We start from the raw sequence: 16,176 nt of genomic DNA, 5'->3' as shown, positions 1-16,176 counted from the left end.
TCGAGTTCTTTGGAAGGTGTACACTGCATTCAGCTCTGCACTGCAGGAAGGTAGGCTGCTGTGTAATCTCACATTTTACAGTTTCTTCCCACTGGAAACAGTGTTCTCTTGTGCAGAATCCCTTACTCTGAACCCCCAAGAGGGTTGGAGGTGTTTGATGACTGATCGTCGAAGTTGTGACTAGATACAAAGATGCACCCAGGGTCAGACACCTGTTGCACTCACATTGGGATCTTTTGTTCCTGTTCTTACCTCAAAGTTCTTAATGCCCTTAAGGGACTAGAAGGCTGGAGATGACCAGCCTCCAGAGGCCAGGAGGGTCTTACCTGCTTCCACTGAGGGGGTCTAAGCTCCTAACCCTGAAGCGCCAGTGCTGGTCTCACCACGAAGGAAGCTCACGCACGCTCGCTTTGACTCACCTAGAAGTCCTTGCGCAGAGGCGGAGAGGGCCTCCCCCTTCACCAGGTAGAAGCCCAGGTGGTCCAGCTGCAGGTACGTAGGGTGCCGGTAGTGGTGGAAGAGAACCATCAGCTCGAGGCCGCGTCCAATCCAGATGGTGACGTTGGAGGCCGGCGACACCTTGAGTGCCAGGTGGGGCTTCTTCAGGACGGCGGGCTGGTCGGTGGGAAGGACCAGGCGGCCTTCACTCTGGAGGGTCACCTGGTCCAGGGTGATGTTGATGATGTAATTCGCCCGCGGACGGTGTACGAGGATGGTGATGATGTTGAAGTACGTGCGCATTCGGTCCTCGTGGCCGCTCTTGAAGGGAGCCCCGAGGAGGTGGCCATTGACCGTCACACCTGGAGGAGAAACAAGGTGAGAGGTTGAGATCCACTGGAGATTACCACTAGGATTCTAACAGAGAGCAGGCCCACACGCTACTACATGGCTAAACCCTGTGTGGTCCATACAGAAAACATGCCCACTATGTACGCTGTAGTGTCATGTGAGTTTGCAATGACAGAATCCATTTGGTTCCTGACGGACTCAGTAGAACTGTGACGTAAGTTTAGAATGTTGAGTTTGTGGTTACATGAAGAAGAATAAAGATGTGTTATACTCAGCTCCGTGTGTGGTATAGTCATTGGCGTGTACACAAGCCAGCCTGGGAAGGATGCTACAAACGCCAACCCCCAGTGATCTCTCAGGGGAACGCATCCACTATATACTCCTTCGATAAGCTCTGGGTGCTCCATCGAGAGAACGCACCCACCATGCACTCCTTTACTAAACACTGTGTACTCCATGCCCCCTTATCTTCCAAGGTTAACTCAACACACTCCTATCGAGCTAAAGTGCCCACCTGGATTCCATCTCGATTGGTGCCCAACCTTTCCATTCGATATCTTTTTACCAACCAAGCCCCGCTCATCCTCAGCTGCTTCTGCGGTGTTTCTTCTGACCTTCTTTCAGACCTTGTTCCTCCGCTTGCTTTTCTCAACCCTGTCTCTCCACTCCTCATAACCGGAGATGGAGAAGAATGCTCCCCTTGAGGGCAGCATGGTGCCACACGTGCCCAGCAGTGCCGGAGTGCGTGAGGGTGCCATATGTGCCAGGCGTTGTAAGAGAGCAGCATGGTGCCACACATGTTCAGTGGTGCCACGGTGTGTGAAGGTGTCACATGTGCCCGGGGTTGTTAGAGGGCAGCATGGTGCGACTTGTGCCCAGCCGTGCCAGAGTGCTTGAGGGTGCCACATATGCCCAGCATTGTAAGAGAGCAGTGTGGTGCCACACATGGCCAGTTGTGTCAGAGTGTGTGAAGGTGTCACATGTGCTTGGCTTTGTTGTAGAGCAGTATGGTGGCACAAATGGGCTATGGTGGCAGACTGTGTAAAGGCACCACACATGCTCAGAGCGCTGAAACAACATGGACCTTGTGCAGTTTGGGCGCTGGCGTAGAGATGCATCTGTTATCTCATACACTACATCCAAGACCTTCACAGACGCCGCTGCCCTGAAGAAGGGTCCCAGATGTGACTGTCACCTACAGAAGGTCCACAGTTTACACCCCCTCAGAGCCGACAGCACCCAGCCGGCTGGACACTACCTCCCCACAATAGATCTCATCACTTCACTCCACCCCGGCCATAGCCATGTCTGCAATCTATTCTACCACCGAACTAATGTCCCTCCCCGCTACAGACCACTGACAGGGTCGTTCTCTTCCAGCTCATGTCTGCACTGCAGCTGCCGATGCCAGTGGCCCCTGGGGGTCCACACTCCTCCTAATTGGCTGGTCAACACAGGGGGTCCACAATCCCCCTCATTGGCTGGTCTACACAGGACCAACCTGTAGCCTCATACTGATTGATCTTTTTGATTGGGTGGTGCCATGTGCCAAGCAACGGACAAGTGCCACATAAGTTACATAATTACGATGAACACCCTTTTTTGGGTGCCCTTGGCACATGGCCTTGTGCATGACTTTTCTACACGCCACGTTCAAACCTCGGTGCTACCGCTGGGCGCCCGGATCGAGATCCCACGACAACAGCTCACTTCACAAAACAACCATCCCACACCATCCCAGTAGGAACTGAGTTTGGATCTTCAATGATAGAGAGAGAAGCCCCTCCCCTTTGTCCTGGAGGTGGGTTTTATATGTTCCACCACAATTCACAGTCAACACTCAACCACGGTTCAATCATCATTTGTCGAGCACAGCACTGTCACCCCCGGGGGTATCTGGGTACTAGGGTGCAAGGTCTCTGTTGTAAAGCCAGGTCTTGAGGAAACTGCGGGAAGAGGGAAGAAACAAGCAGAAAAAGGTCAAACAGAGGGCAGAGAAATGAGCGAGCAAAATCGGCAAAAACAAAGGGCAGACAAACTAGCCGACAATGCAAAACAGAGCAAAAGAGGGCAAAACAAAAGGCAGAAAAAACCGAGCAGAAAAGGCAAACAGAGGGCAGAAAACAAACAGAAAAAGGCAAAAAAGAGGGCAGAAAAAAGAGCAGAAAAGCAAAACAGAGGGCAGAAAAATTAGCAAAAATTTCAAAACAGGGCAGCAAAAAGCAGAGAAGTCAAAACAGAGAAGAAGCAGGCAAAACAGAGGGCAAAAAATGCCAATCAGAGGGCAGAAAACAGAGAAGAAAAAGGCAAAACAGAGGGCAGAAAAACAAGCAGAAATGGAAAAACAGAGTGCAGAAAAACGAGGAGCATTAAAGCCGGCAAAACAGAGCAAGAAACAAGAGCAGAAAAAGGCAAAACAGAGGGCAGAAAAGGAGCAGAAATGGCAAAACAGATGGTTGAAAAACAAGCAGAAGAAGGCAAAACAGAGTGCAGAAAAACGAGCATTAAAGGCAAAACAGAGCAAGAAACAAGCAGAGGAGGCACAAACAGAAGGCAGCAGGGAGACAGGCAGCAGAGGGTAGCGGACTGCGGGCAAGCTAGACTGGAGACTGTCACAGGGGGAGCAGGCATGAGGACAATGGCTGGTGGCTAGATGTTTCTGGTGCAGCTGGAGACAGAGGGGGCCTGCGGGCTCCCCTCTGGGCACGTCTCAGCAGACCCCCCTGCCTGGTGAGCCCGACGGGCACCAAGGGAAGCAGCGTCACCGCGAGCACACGTGAAACCTCCCTGGACTTGGGTGGCTTGACAAAGCCTGCAAGTCCATCATCCTTTTGATTGCACTTAATTGTGTTAGATTTTTAATTTTTGGATTTCATTCACCCTTTTCAGGCATTTTTGTGGAAGAAGCTTTACTTTTGAACAAAATTGAATGTTTTCAGCGAAGTATGAAATGGCAGGTTATTTCTTCCCACAAAATTCTGAACCAAAATAGAAACCTTAAAAAAAAAAGTATAAATAGGATCTTTTCCAACTCAAAGCTATCGAAGGGGTCATTCTGGTCCAACGACAAACACATGTCGAACCACAAGAACCCCGCGACGCCGGCTATTGGAGCTTCACTGCAGCCAAATCCCAAACTTGACCCTCTGCCAGGCCAGTGGAAGGTGACCGCACGAGGGACACTGCCTCCCCTCTGGTTCTTTATTTGTGAGCATCCAGCATTATAGTGAAGGCCTTCCTACTGGTATATACAGACGGAACCCCATCTATTTTACTGTAAACATGGAGAAAAACTTAAAATATGTCTTGCCTGAATAATTGTTCAATCCTAGCACCAAAAAACTACTAGGTCAACAGCTGTGAAAGTTATATTGGCTGAGGGGTTTAAAAATGAGAATGTTTACTGCTGAAACTTTAGAAGTGGAGACGCGAACTTGTGTGTGGATGAGTACTGATCGCATTAAACTCCATTAGAGCGGCAGCCGACACAAACAAAAAGTGGTGGGGCGGATGGCGGGGCTGCAGGTGGGAAACGCGGGGGGAGCGTGGGCGGGGGATCTCTGTGGGGGGTAATAATTAAAATAATTAGACTTACCTGAAGCTGACATCCGCGTCACACCTCGGTGTTCTTCCTGGTCCTAGCAGAGACAGGTACAGCATCAGAGACTCCCTGAGCAATCCCCGCGCTGCTCTCATGCTATTACCAAGCATGAGAGCAGGGCGGGGATTGGCCTGAGTGGGATGGTTTAACCCCCACTCATGCACAAAGAGTCTCTGCTGTTTCTTCAATCCGGCTCTGCAATAGGGCGAGGTTGGAGAAACTTAACTGCGCATGTCTGTTTGGTCTGCCTAAGATGGCGGGCCAAACAGACATGCACACTTAGAAGTGCACATACCACTCCATTACTCCTCCCTCCCATGGCCGGGCCCCACCCCTCCCTACACACGCTGGCTCAGCCGCCAGATGAAAGATAAAACGATCATAAAACATCATTTTATTCTTCAGCTGCTGGCTCTGACCCAGTGGGGCAACGTTCCTCCGCCACTGCAGGGGAGCCGTCGCTGCTCCAATAAGCATTCAAGAATAAGTCTACATTTATCATCTAAATAAATGTAGAAATATGCCAGTTTCAGCTCAATTTTTCACTAACTCCAAAATAAGTATGGAAAATACAGACTAAGGCGTAAAACAGTAAATACCATAAAACAGGAAGTCCTAACTATAAAGCAATTCTTGACATATATCAGAAAGGTCTAATGTTTAAGATGTTTTATGATCCAAATATGCTCTGCAGGAACTAGAACTCATAATGGCGGATAGTTCATTCGACCATCTTTCCTCCAGCTAATGCTGGATAGTTCATTCGACCATCTTTCCTCCAGCTAATGGCGGATAGTTAATTCCACTATCTTACCTCCAGCTTATGGCGGATAGTTCATTCCACTATCTTACCTCCAGCTAATGGCGGATAGTTCATTCGACCACCTTACCTCCAGCTAATGGCGGATAGTTCATTCCACTATCTTACCTCCAGCTAATGGCGGATAGTTCATTCGACCATCTTACCTCCAGCTAATGGCGGATAGTTCATTCGACCACCTTACCTCCAGCTAATGGCGGATAGTTCATTCCACTATCTTACCTCCAGCTTATGGCGCATAGTTCATTCGACCATCTTACCTTCAGCTAATAGCGGATAGTTAATTTCACTATCTTACCTCCAGCTCATGATGGATAGTTCATTCGACCATCTTACCTCCAGCTCATGATGGATAGTTCATTCGACCATCTTACCTCCAGCTAATGGCGGATAGTTCATTCGACCACCTTACCTCCAGCTAATGGCGGAAAGTTCATTCGACCACCTTACCTCCAGCTAATGACGGATAGTTCATTCCACTATCTTACCTCCAGCTCATGATGGATAGTTCATTCGACCATCTTACCTCCAGCTAATGGCGGATAGTTCATTCCACTATCTTACCTCCAGCTCATGATGGATAGTTCATTCGACCATCTTACCTCCAGCTAATGGCGGATAGTTCATTTGAACATCTTACCTCAAGCTCATGGCGGATAGTTCATTTAACATCTTACCTCCAGCTAATGGCGAATTGTTCATTCGACCATCTTTCCTCCAGCTAATGGCAGATAGTTCATTTCACTATCTTACCTCCAGCTTATGGCGGATAGTTTATTCGACCATCTTACCTTCAACTAATGGCTGATAGTTCATTCTACCATCTTACCTCCAGCTAATGGCGGATAGTTCTTTCCACTATCTTACCTCCAGCTCATGATGGATAGTTCATTCGACCATCTTACCTCAAGCTAATGGCGGATAGTTCATTCGACTATCTTATCTCCAGCTAATGGCGGATAGTTCATTCGAACATCTTACCTCCAGCTAATGGTGGATATTTCATTCCACTATCTTACCTCCAGCTTATGGCAGATAGTTCATTCAACCATCTTACCTCCAGCTAACGGCGGAAAGTTCATTAGACCATCTTACTTCCAGCTAACACCGGATAGTTCATTCGACCATCTTACCTCCAGCTAATGGCAGATAGTTTATTCGACCATCTTACCTCCAGCTAATGCCGGATAGTTCCTTCGAACATCTTACCTCCAGCTAAAGGCGGAAAGTTCATTCGACCATCTTACTTCCAGCTAATGGTGGATAGTTCATTCGACCATCTTACCTCCAGCTAATATCGGATAGTTCATTCAACCATCTTACCTCCAGCTAATGGCGGATTGTTCATTCGACCATCTTACCTCCAGCTCATGGCGAATAGTTCATTCAACCATCTTACTCCTGCTAATTGCGGATAGTTCATTTGACCATCTTACCTCCAGCTAATGGCAGATAGTTTATTCGACCATCTTACCTCCAGCTAATGCCAGATAGTTCCTTCGAACATCTTATCTCCAGCTAATGGCGGATAGTTCATTCCACTATCTTACCTCCAGCTTATGGCGGATAGTTCATTCGACCATCTTACTTCCAGCTAATGGTGGATAGTTCATTCGACCATCTTACCTCCAGCTTATGGCGGATAGTTCATTCGACCATCTTACCTCCAGCTAATATCGGATAGTTCATTCAACCATCTTACCTCCAGCTAATACCGGATAGTTCATTCGACCATCTTACCTCCAGCTAATGGCGAATTGTTCATTCGACCATCTTACCTCCAGCTAATGGCAGATAGTTCATTCGACCATCTTACCTCCAGCTAATGCCAGATAGTTCCTTCGAACATCTTATCTCCAGCTAATGGCGGATAGTTCATTCCACTATCTTACCTCCAGCTTATGGCGGATAGTTCATTCGACCATCTTACTTCCAGCTAATGGTGGATAGTTCATTCGACCATCTTACCTCCAGCTAATATCGGATAGTTCATTCAACCATCTTACCTCCAGCTAATACCGGATAGTTCATTCGACCATCTTACCTCCAGCTAATTGCGGATAGTTCATTTGACCATCTTACCTCCAGCTTATGGCGGATAGTTCATTCGACCATCTTACTCCTGCTAATGCCTGATAGTTCATTCGACCATCCTACTTCCAGCTAATGGTGGATAGTTCATTCGACCATCTTACCTCCAGCTTATGGCGGATAGTTCATTCGACCATCTTACCTCCAGCTAATATCGGATAGTTCATTCAACCATCTTACCTCCAGCTAATACCGGATAGTTCATTCGACCATCTTACCTCCAGCTAATGGCGAATTGTTCATTCGACCATCTTACCTCCAGCTAATGGCAGATAGTTCATTCGACCATCTTACCTCCAGCTAATGCCAGATAGTTCCTTCGAACATCTTATCTCCAGCTAATGGCGGATAGTTCATTCCACTATCTTACCTCCAGCTTATGGCGGATAGTTCATTCGACCATCTTACTTCCAGCTAATGGTGGATAGTTCATTCGACCATCTTACCTCCAGCTAATATCGGATAGTTCATTCAACCATCTTACCTCCAGCTAATACCGGATAGTTCATTCGACTATCTTACCTCCAGCTAATTGCGGATAGTTCATTCGACCATCTTACTCCTGCTAATTGCGGATAGTTCATTCGACCATCTTACTCCTGCTAATGCCTGATAGTTCATTCGACCATCTTACCTCCAGCTAATTGCGGATAGTTCATTCGACCATCTTACTCCTGCTAATTGCGGATAGTTCATTCGACCATCTTACTCCTGCTAATGCCTGATAGTTCATTCGACCATCCTACTTCCAGCTTACTCCATGTTTTGTTGAAAGCAAATCAGGTTGACCAAGTGGCTACTTTGCAGTTACAATGGTTGTCAGGAGTCTACGCTCCCAGCTGTAGTGTTAGATGTAGTCGTTCTTTCTCGCATGTTCCTTTTCAGGGTTTGCTTTGCAGCATGGCTATACTGCGGAGGACTTGAGGACGTGGAGGGGAGAAACGAGTACCAACACAACTTACACTATATACAAGACGTCATAATGGCAGAAGGCACGGCAACCTTATAACCCTGGTATCGAACACTGGTAACCGGAGCAGGGCGTGTGCACCGTGCTCTCAGCCAAGTTCCCTCTCTCCCTGTAGACACAATTCACCTTGTAGGGTATGTAGACACATGCTGTACCTGCGATAGGGTCCGACAAAAGCCTCAGGACGTCCTCAGGGCGTCCGTCCACCGTGAAGCACAGCTTGTCCTTTGAGGAGGGCAGGCTCACCACAAAGTGAGGGTCACCGTCAGCTGAAGGGAACAAGAGAACGAGGGTCACTCTGACAAATCTAGCTGATGCAAGCGTAAAGAATCTATGTGCATTTGGTGCCTTACCTGAGGACGTAAAGGTCTGCGCTCCAGCAGAGCCGATGATGTAATCTGGAACGCAAGAGGGGAAGAATGGTGACCTCTCTGGCCAAAGACATCAGCCTATGACTAACTGCTCCACCACCTTAAACGTACATCCGCTTCACCACCCCAAAACATAAGTCCGCTTTTCTGACTTACAAACACTTGATGACCCAAACGCTCAACGCTTCAAGCGCCTCCTGGGATTCTAGGCAGGTCCATCGTTAGTGCCCACTCTGGGTTCGTAAATGCCCAATCAACCTGCCAGTGCCCTATACTTAGAGCTGCGGTGATGGCTTTAGGGGGTAAACCCCTCTCTGGGTTACCCACTGAAGTCCTGTTACTTCTCAAGTAGAGCATTATGATGCAACTCTCCGCCCATCTGCACAGGGATTGGTCGGAGAAGGTCCTTACATGGAAATAATTCTAGTTAGTCATGACTCCTGATTTGCTTTGGTGTTATCTGAGCGTTAACATACTATATAATGCATGACACCCCATGTCTGCAGATACTTTGGGGCATATGTACAAGCTCCTATCGCCACGGGAATGTAATTTTTTGTGACGTTCTTGTGGCGATTGGGGCTTCGCGTTATTTACAAGGCAGCGTTAAGCCACTTAATGTGGCTTAACGCTGCCTTGTAAATAAGGTCCCCTTTCACGCTATGCTTAGCGTGAAAGGAGAGGGCAATGGGTGTTGCTGTGGGCAATGCACCGCAACACCCATTGATTCTGACGCTGCCCCATATTTACAAGGGCGGCGTAAATAGGAGGCATCGCCAGAATTAAGACCAGGGAAACCTTGTCTTACTCTGGTGCAACCAGGAGAAATGTTTCATTTTTCCTCCTTTTTGCTGTTTTCAGTGGCTGCCTTGGGCAGCGCACATAGAAACAGCAAAAGGCCAATGATTGTTTATGTGCAGGAAGGTGTCCGTCCCTACACAAAAACAATCATTTAAAAATAAATGAAGTTTTGCAACTTCCATGTGTTCTGCATTAAGAAGCAGACAAAGAAGTTACAAAACAGCATTTAAAGATTGTTTATGTGCCGGAAGGGACACCTTCCGGCACATAAACAATCTTCCCTGCACGCAAACACCCTTGCACCATGGCGCCTACGTGTAGCGCCAGTACAAGGGGAAACGCAGGGCTGCACCATATTCTTGTAAATATGGTGCAGCCCTGAGTTTCTGAAGTGGCGGGGTGAGGCGTTAAGTCAGGAAGGCTGACGCCTCTCGCTGCGTCTGATAAGGTTCAGTGTCCCGTCCATCATCTCCTTGTGTTTGTTTCCATCCGATGCACAGTCGCTTCTTCAGGAACTGAAACCCCCGATCGCTGCTGTAGATGAAATCAGTGCCACAGCAAACAAATGACAGACGGAATGCTGACAATGCAAACATTCACCTCCAGTCACAGATCTGGGTTAAATCCATCCTTCTTTTGCCACTACGCCACCGCAATTTGGACCCAGTCATATGCAAATCAGTGTAACCCTGTGCATCATGGGAACAGTCCAGACCGAACTGCCAGGCCAGGTCCTCCCTGGACCGGAAACAAGCATCCTGGGACCAGTTTCGAGGTAACACCCTTCATCAGCCAGGCTTGCTTGAATCCAGTGGCACAGAGAGCAAGTAGATGAAATCAGGGCCAGCGTTCATGGGGAGGGCACAGCAGCAGGGATTACCTCATAACCTGTCGGCCATCTTGACCTGCCGCCCATGTTCGCTACCAGGGACCAGGCTATAGAAGGCGGAAGCAGTTACCGTCTGCCTGCATCCCTCCTCGAAGGATGCTGTAAGCCTGTATCTCTGCCTCTTTTCCCCACTCATAGTCCTGCAGGGCACTTCCCTCTCTCACCAGTGCTGTTCCTCACACGTGTCAGACCTCTGGCCCACATCAAGTGCATGTTCTAAGGTGACCTCCATGGACAAGCCGGTGATTTTCCATCTGAACCTCGGGCTCTAGCCTCCACCTCAGCCCCTCAAGGCTGCCTGCCTAGAACCCAACAGTGCACCGTTGTGATCTTTCGTAAACCAGAGCCCAGAGTTGCTGTTGGCCGAGTGTCAGGACATTCCTGGCATGGGACCAGCTGGCCCCTAGCTCTCGGAGACCCCCCTGTTCCTGAGGACACAGTTAAACCTTTTGGAGCTCTTCCCGCCAAAGTCCCTTCCGTAAAGAATAAGTCACCCCCCCACCCCTGCGCAGCGCCCTCGCTGCTTTGTTTACCGGTGGGTGTGGGACGTGGCCCTCTCGCATGGACCACTGCACCAGAGTCAATCTAGGCCTCCTGCACACACGATGACACAGGGTATGAAATGTGGTGGTGCACGAGGCCGGCCGGTTCAGAGAGTGAGGACACTTGTCACACACATGAAGGACCCATGACAGCGAGTCTGGCAAAGACCAGAGTGAAAAGACTCTGTAGACTGCACAGGGAGCAGTGCTGGGGAAGGGCACTGTGCCTAAAAGAGCATTTTCATGAACAGGAGCGTTAGATTCCTGCACTCCGTCTACCGCTGGTGATTGCACGTTCCACCAGTAACGCGCGGTCCACCAGAAATGTACAATCAAAAAGTAATGCACATGCTACCAGTAACGCAGGTTCCACTAGTAATGCATGTTCCACCAGTAATGCACATGCTACCTGTAATGCACATTCCACCGGTAATGCACATTCCACCAGTAACGCACATTCCACCAGTAATGCACATTCCACCAGTAATGCACATTCCACCAGTAACACACATTCCACCAGTAACACACATTCCACCAGTAATGCACATTCCACCAGTAACGCACATTCCACCAGTAATGCACATTCCACCAGTAGTGCATATTCTTCCAGTAATGCGCATTCCACCAGTACTGCACATTCCAACAGTAATGCACATGCTACCAGTAACGCACGTTCCACCAGCAACGACATGCCACCAGTAACGCATGTTCCACTAGTAATGCACGTTCCACCAGAAATGTACATTCCACCAGTAATGCACATGCTACCAGTAACACGCGTTCCACCAGTAAGGAACATTCCACCAGTAGCGCATATTCCACCAGTACCGCATATTCCAACAGTAACGTACATTCCACTAGTAATACATGTTCCACCAGTAACGCACATTCCACCAGTAATGCACATTCCACCAGTAATGCACATTCCACCAGTAACGCACATTCCACCAGTAATGCACATTCCACCAGCAACACACGTTCCACCAGTAACGCACATGCCACCAGTAACGCACATGCCACCAGTAACGCACATACCACCAGTAACGCACGTTCCACCAGAAATGTACATTCCAACAGTAATGCACATGCTACCAGTAATGCACGTTCCACCAGTAAGGAACATTCCACCAGTAAGGAATATTCCACCAGTAACTCATATTCCACTAGTAATGCACGTTCCAGTAGTAATGCACATTCCACCAGTAATGCACATGCTACAGTAATGCACATTCCACTGATAATACACATTACACCAGTAATGCACATTTCACCAGTAATGCACATTCCACTAGTAATGCACATTCCACCAGTAACGCACATTCCACCAGTAATGCACATTCCACCAGTAATGCACATTCCACCAGTAACGCACATTCCACCAGTAATGCACATTGCACCAGTAATGCACATGCTACCAGTAACGCACGTTCCACCAGTAACGCACATGCCACCAGTAACGCACGTTCCACCAGTAAAGCACGTTCCACTAGTAATGCATGTTCCACCAGTAATGCACATACTACTTTAATGCACGTTCCACCAGTAAAGCATGTTCCACCAGCAATGCACATTCCACAAATAATGCACTTCCACCAGTAATACACATCCCACCAGTAACGCACGTTCCACCAGTAACGCACGTTCCACCAGTAAGGAACATTCCACCAGTAACACATTTTCCACCAGTAGCACATGTTTCACCAGTATCCACCAGTAACGCATGTTCCACCAGTAATGCACATTCCACCAGTAATGCTCGTTCCACCAGTAACGCACATGCCATCAGTAACGCACGCTCCACTTGTTAAAATATAATCGACAGACGTGAACATGTCCTGCGCCATCTTGCCTAACAAGAGCCACCGTATGTGCGTAAGCGGCACCCATTTTAGATACCGCTGCCATTTTGTACATTGCCGATCACCAGCGCATCACCCTGACCTCGCTATCATCCACCGCGCTCTGACAACCCCAAAGCACGCATGCTAGAGTCATAAAGCATCCTCAGTGCGACCCAGCCCCAGAGCCACTTCCCGTGCCAAACACCCATGCCCTTTCATCCCCCATGCACGAACAGGCCCATCGATAACCCCCTCCCCTACACCTGGCTGTTCGATCCGGTCCCAGGAAATAACCAGCCCCTGCGGATACAGTTTATTGCCCCAGTACAGTAGGAACTTGCTCCCCATCAAAGGGGTCGGAATTAATCAATGCCACAACCCTCTTAGATCTGACCGATTACGCATATTTCAGACCCTGCCGGAATGCCCAGCTGTGCGATAACAATCACCTGCTGAGACCGGGGTGGGGGACATTTGCTGTTGGGTATGTGTGGAAACTAGCTGGTAGCGGGGATTCCGGGGATGTAATAAACTACTGTCAGGAATGTGTTACCCTGCAATAAAGAGCTACGATTGTGTATGAAATGCTACGCCACAGAGATGCAGTTAGAGCACCTCGAGAAGACATTTCGTTTGTCCGAACTGACGTGTTCTCCTCTGGAGAAATAAACCTGTTCATCGTTTTCCAGTGTCCAGCGCCTGCCTCTTTATTTGACTAGCTAATAACTGAGAGAATTAGAGGCGATTAACGCCAAGCAGTGTTTGATGATATCTAGAGAAAAACTGTTTTTCTACAATCTAGTAGTGCATGTTCCACCAGAAATGTACATTCCACCAGTAATGCACATGCTACCAGTAATGCACGTTCCACCAGTAAGGAACATTCCACCAGTAACGCATATTCCACCAGTAACGCATATTACACCAGTAACGTACGTTCGACCAGTAACGCACGTTCCACTAGTAATGCATGTTCCACCAGTAATACACATACTACTTTAACGCACATTCCATCAGTAACGCAAGTTCCACCAGCAATGCACATTCCACCAATAATGCACATTCCACCAGTAATACACATCCCACCAGTAACGCACGTTCCACCAGTAAGGAACATTCCACCAGTAACGCATGTTCCACCAGTAACACATGTTCCACCAGTATCCACCAGTAACGCATGTTCCACCAGTAATGCACATTCCACCAGTAATGCACGTTCCACCAGTAACGCATGTTCCACCAGTAACACATGTTCCACCAGTAATGCACGTTCCACCAGTAACGCATGTTCCACCAGTAACGCATGTTCCTCCAGTAATACACATTCTACCAGTAACACATGTTCCATCAGTAATGAACGTTTGACCAATAACGCATGTTCCACCAGTCATGCACATTCCACCAGTAACGCATGTTCCACCAGTCATGCACATTCCACCAGTAACGCATGTTCCACCAGTAACGCAAATTCCACCAGTAACGCACATTCCACCAGTAACGCATGTTCCACCAGTAACGCATGTTCCACCAGTAACACATGTTCCACCAGTATCCACCAGTAACAGATGTTCCACCAGTATCCACTAGTAACGCATGTTCCATCAGTAATGTACATTCCACCAGTAATGCACGTTCCACCAATAATGCATGTTCCACCAGTAATGCACATTCCACCAGTAATGCACGTTCCACCAGTAACACATGTTCCACCAGTATCCACCAGTAATACATGTTCCACCAGTAATGCACGTTCCACCAGTAAGAACAATTGTTACTTACCTGTAAACAGGTGGTTCTCCAGTATTGGTGTCTTTCATAGATTCACATGCTTGAATATTCCCCGTCGTCGAAGTGGGAGTCCCACGGTAAATAAAAAAGCAATAATGCTAATATATATACATATGTAATATCATAATACATAATAAAACAGATAAAATATATACTGAAAAACCTCAACAAAGGTTCCTACATAGGAATGCATTAGAGAGAAAAAACTCATTTGCAACATATCAGTGTCATTATGTTAGTCCAAACTGCAGCCAATCAGGCTCAAGCACCTTCTAGAACCTTCTCCTCAGAAGCTCAATCCCTCAGATTTTCGTAGCACAAGTAATAAGAGCGTATGAGGAGAACAAGAGCCTCTGAGGGGAGGAGGGAGGGTCGCATGTGAATCTATGAAAGACACCAATACTGGAGAACCACCTGTTTACAGGTAAGTAACAATTGTTCTTCTCCAGTATTAGGGGTGTCTTTCATAGATTCAAATGCTTGAATAGAATAGATAGCAGTAACCTCCTAGAACTGAGATTGCAATAATTCTTAACACTTGAAAAGAACAACAATAGCTTAAAAGCAAAGGCAATCTCAAGGAATGGAGGAGGGAACAGAGGCTCACCTTATTTGAAAAGATGACGAAGCACTGCTTGCCCAACTGCGGTATCCGCTTCGTTGACAGCTTCCAAACAATAATGTCTGGTAAAGGTGTGCCTGCTAGACCATGTCGCTGCTCGACAAATCTGGTGTAGAGGCACCCCCGCAAACAACGCGGTGGACGATGCCATCGCTCTTGTTGAATGTGCCTTCACTGGACTCGGTAAAGGCCTGCCAGCCTGCTGATGACAAAAGGATATGGCTGAAGAAAGCCATCGTGCAACTGTTTGTTTAGTCACTGAATGCCCTTTTCGCAGCAGTCCATATGCTATAAATAGCTGATCGGATTTACGGAAAGGGGCTGTTCTGGAAATGTAGAATTTTAGACAACGTTGTATGTCTAAAGAATGTAGTCGTTGTTCTGCTGGAGATTTAGGATCCGGGAAAAAAGTTTCTAAGAAGACAGGTTCGTTCAAATGGAAGTCAGTAGGCACTTTTGGTAGAAAAGTAGGATTGGTACGAAGTGACACTCCATCGGGCTTAAACTGTAAATACGGAGGCTTGATGGTAAAAGCGTGTAGGTCACTTACACGACGAGACGATGTTAAAGCCAAAAGTAAAGCAACCTTCCAGGTAAGAAACTTGATTTGTGCTCGGTGAATCGGCTCAAATGGAGGCTTCATAAGTTGTGATAATACCACGTTGAGGTGCCATGCCGGAGGAGGGCGCCTTAACGGAGGAAACCTCCTGAAAAGACCTTTAAAGAACTGTTGGATGATTCTGGATGAACAGAGAGACGTAGAGCCATCATGGCGGTAGCGTGAAATGGCTGCCAGAAAGACTCTCAATGTGGCATGTGAGAGACCAGACTGAGCGAGGCTCAGAAAGAACGGTAAAAGTTGCTCCGGAGTGGAATCAATTGGATAAATATTGGATGCAGCGCACCAATGACAGAAACGCTTCCACTTTAACTTATATGTTTTGATGGTTGACGGAGCTCTAGCAGACGCTAGAATGTCTCTACATTCTTGGGGCATAGTTAAGGAGGCAAATTCAACGTACTCAGGTTCCATGCTGACAATTGAAGCGTC

The 16,176-nt window shown here is 47.8% G+C and overlaps 1 protein-coding gene across 1 annotated transcript in view; it reads right to left on the bottom strand.

Moving 5' to 3' along the window:
- The window catches only part of ITIH6 (inter-alpha-trypsin inhibitor heavy chain family member 6), a 191,660-nt gene that overhangs the window by 8,033 nt on the left and 167,451 nt on the right, over positions 1-16,176 (bottom strand). The window contains exons 11-13 of the mRNA XM_086940184.1: positions 8,625-8,669; positions 8,427-8,540; positions 420-800 (exon numbers count right to left, since the gene is read on the bottom strand). Coding sequence (XP_086796310.1) covers positions 420-800; positions 8,427-8,540; positions 8,625-8,669 — 540 coding nt within the window. The remainder of the gene's footprint in view (positions 1-419; positions 801-8,426; positions 8,541-8,624; positions 8,670-16,176) is intronic.

Source organism: Lissotriton vulgaris, chromosome 10, assembly GCF_964263255.1.
Source record: "Lissotriton vulgaris chromosome 10, aLisVul1.2, whole genome shotgun sequence".
Lineage (NCBI taxonomy): Eukaryota > Metazoa > Chordata > Amphibia > Caudata > Salamandridae > Lissotriton > Lissotriton vulgaris.
This window is presented reverse-complemented; position numbering and strand designations above follow the sequence as displayed.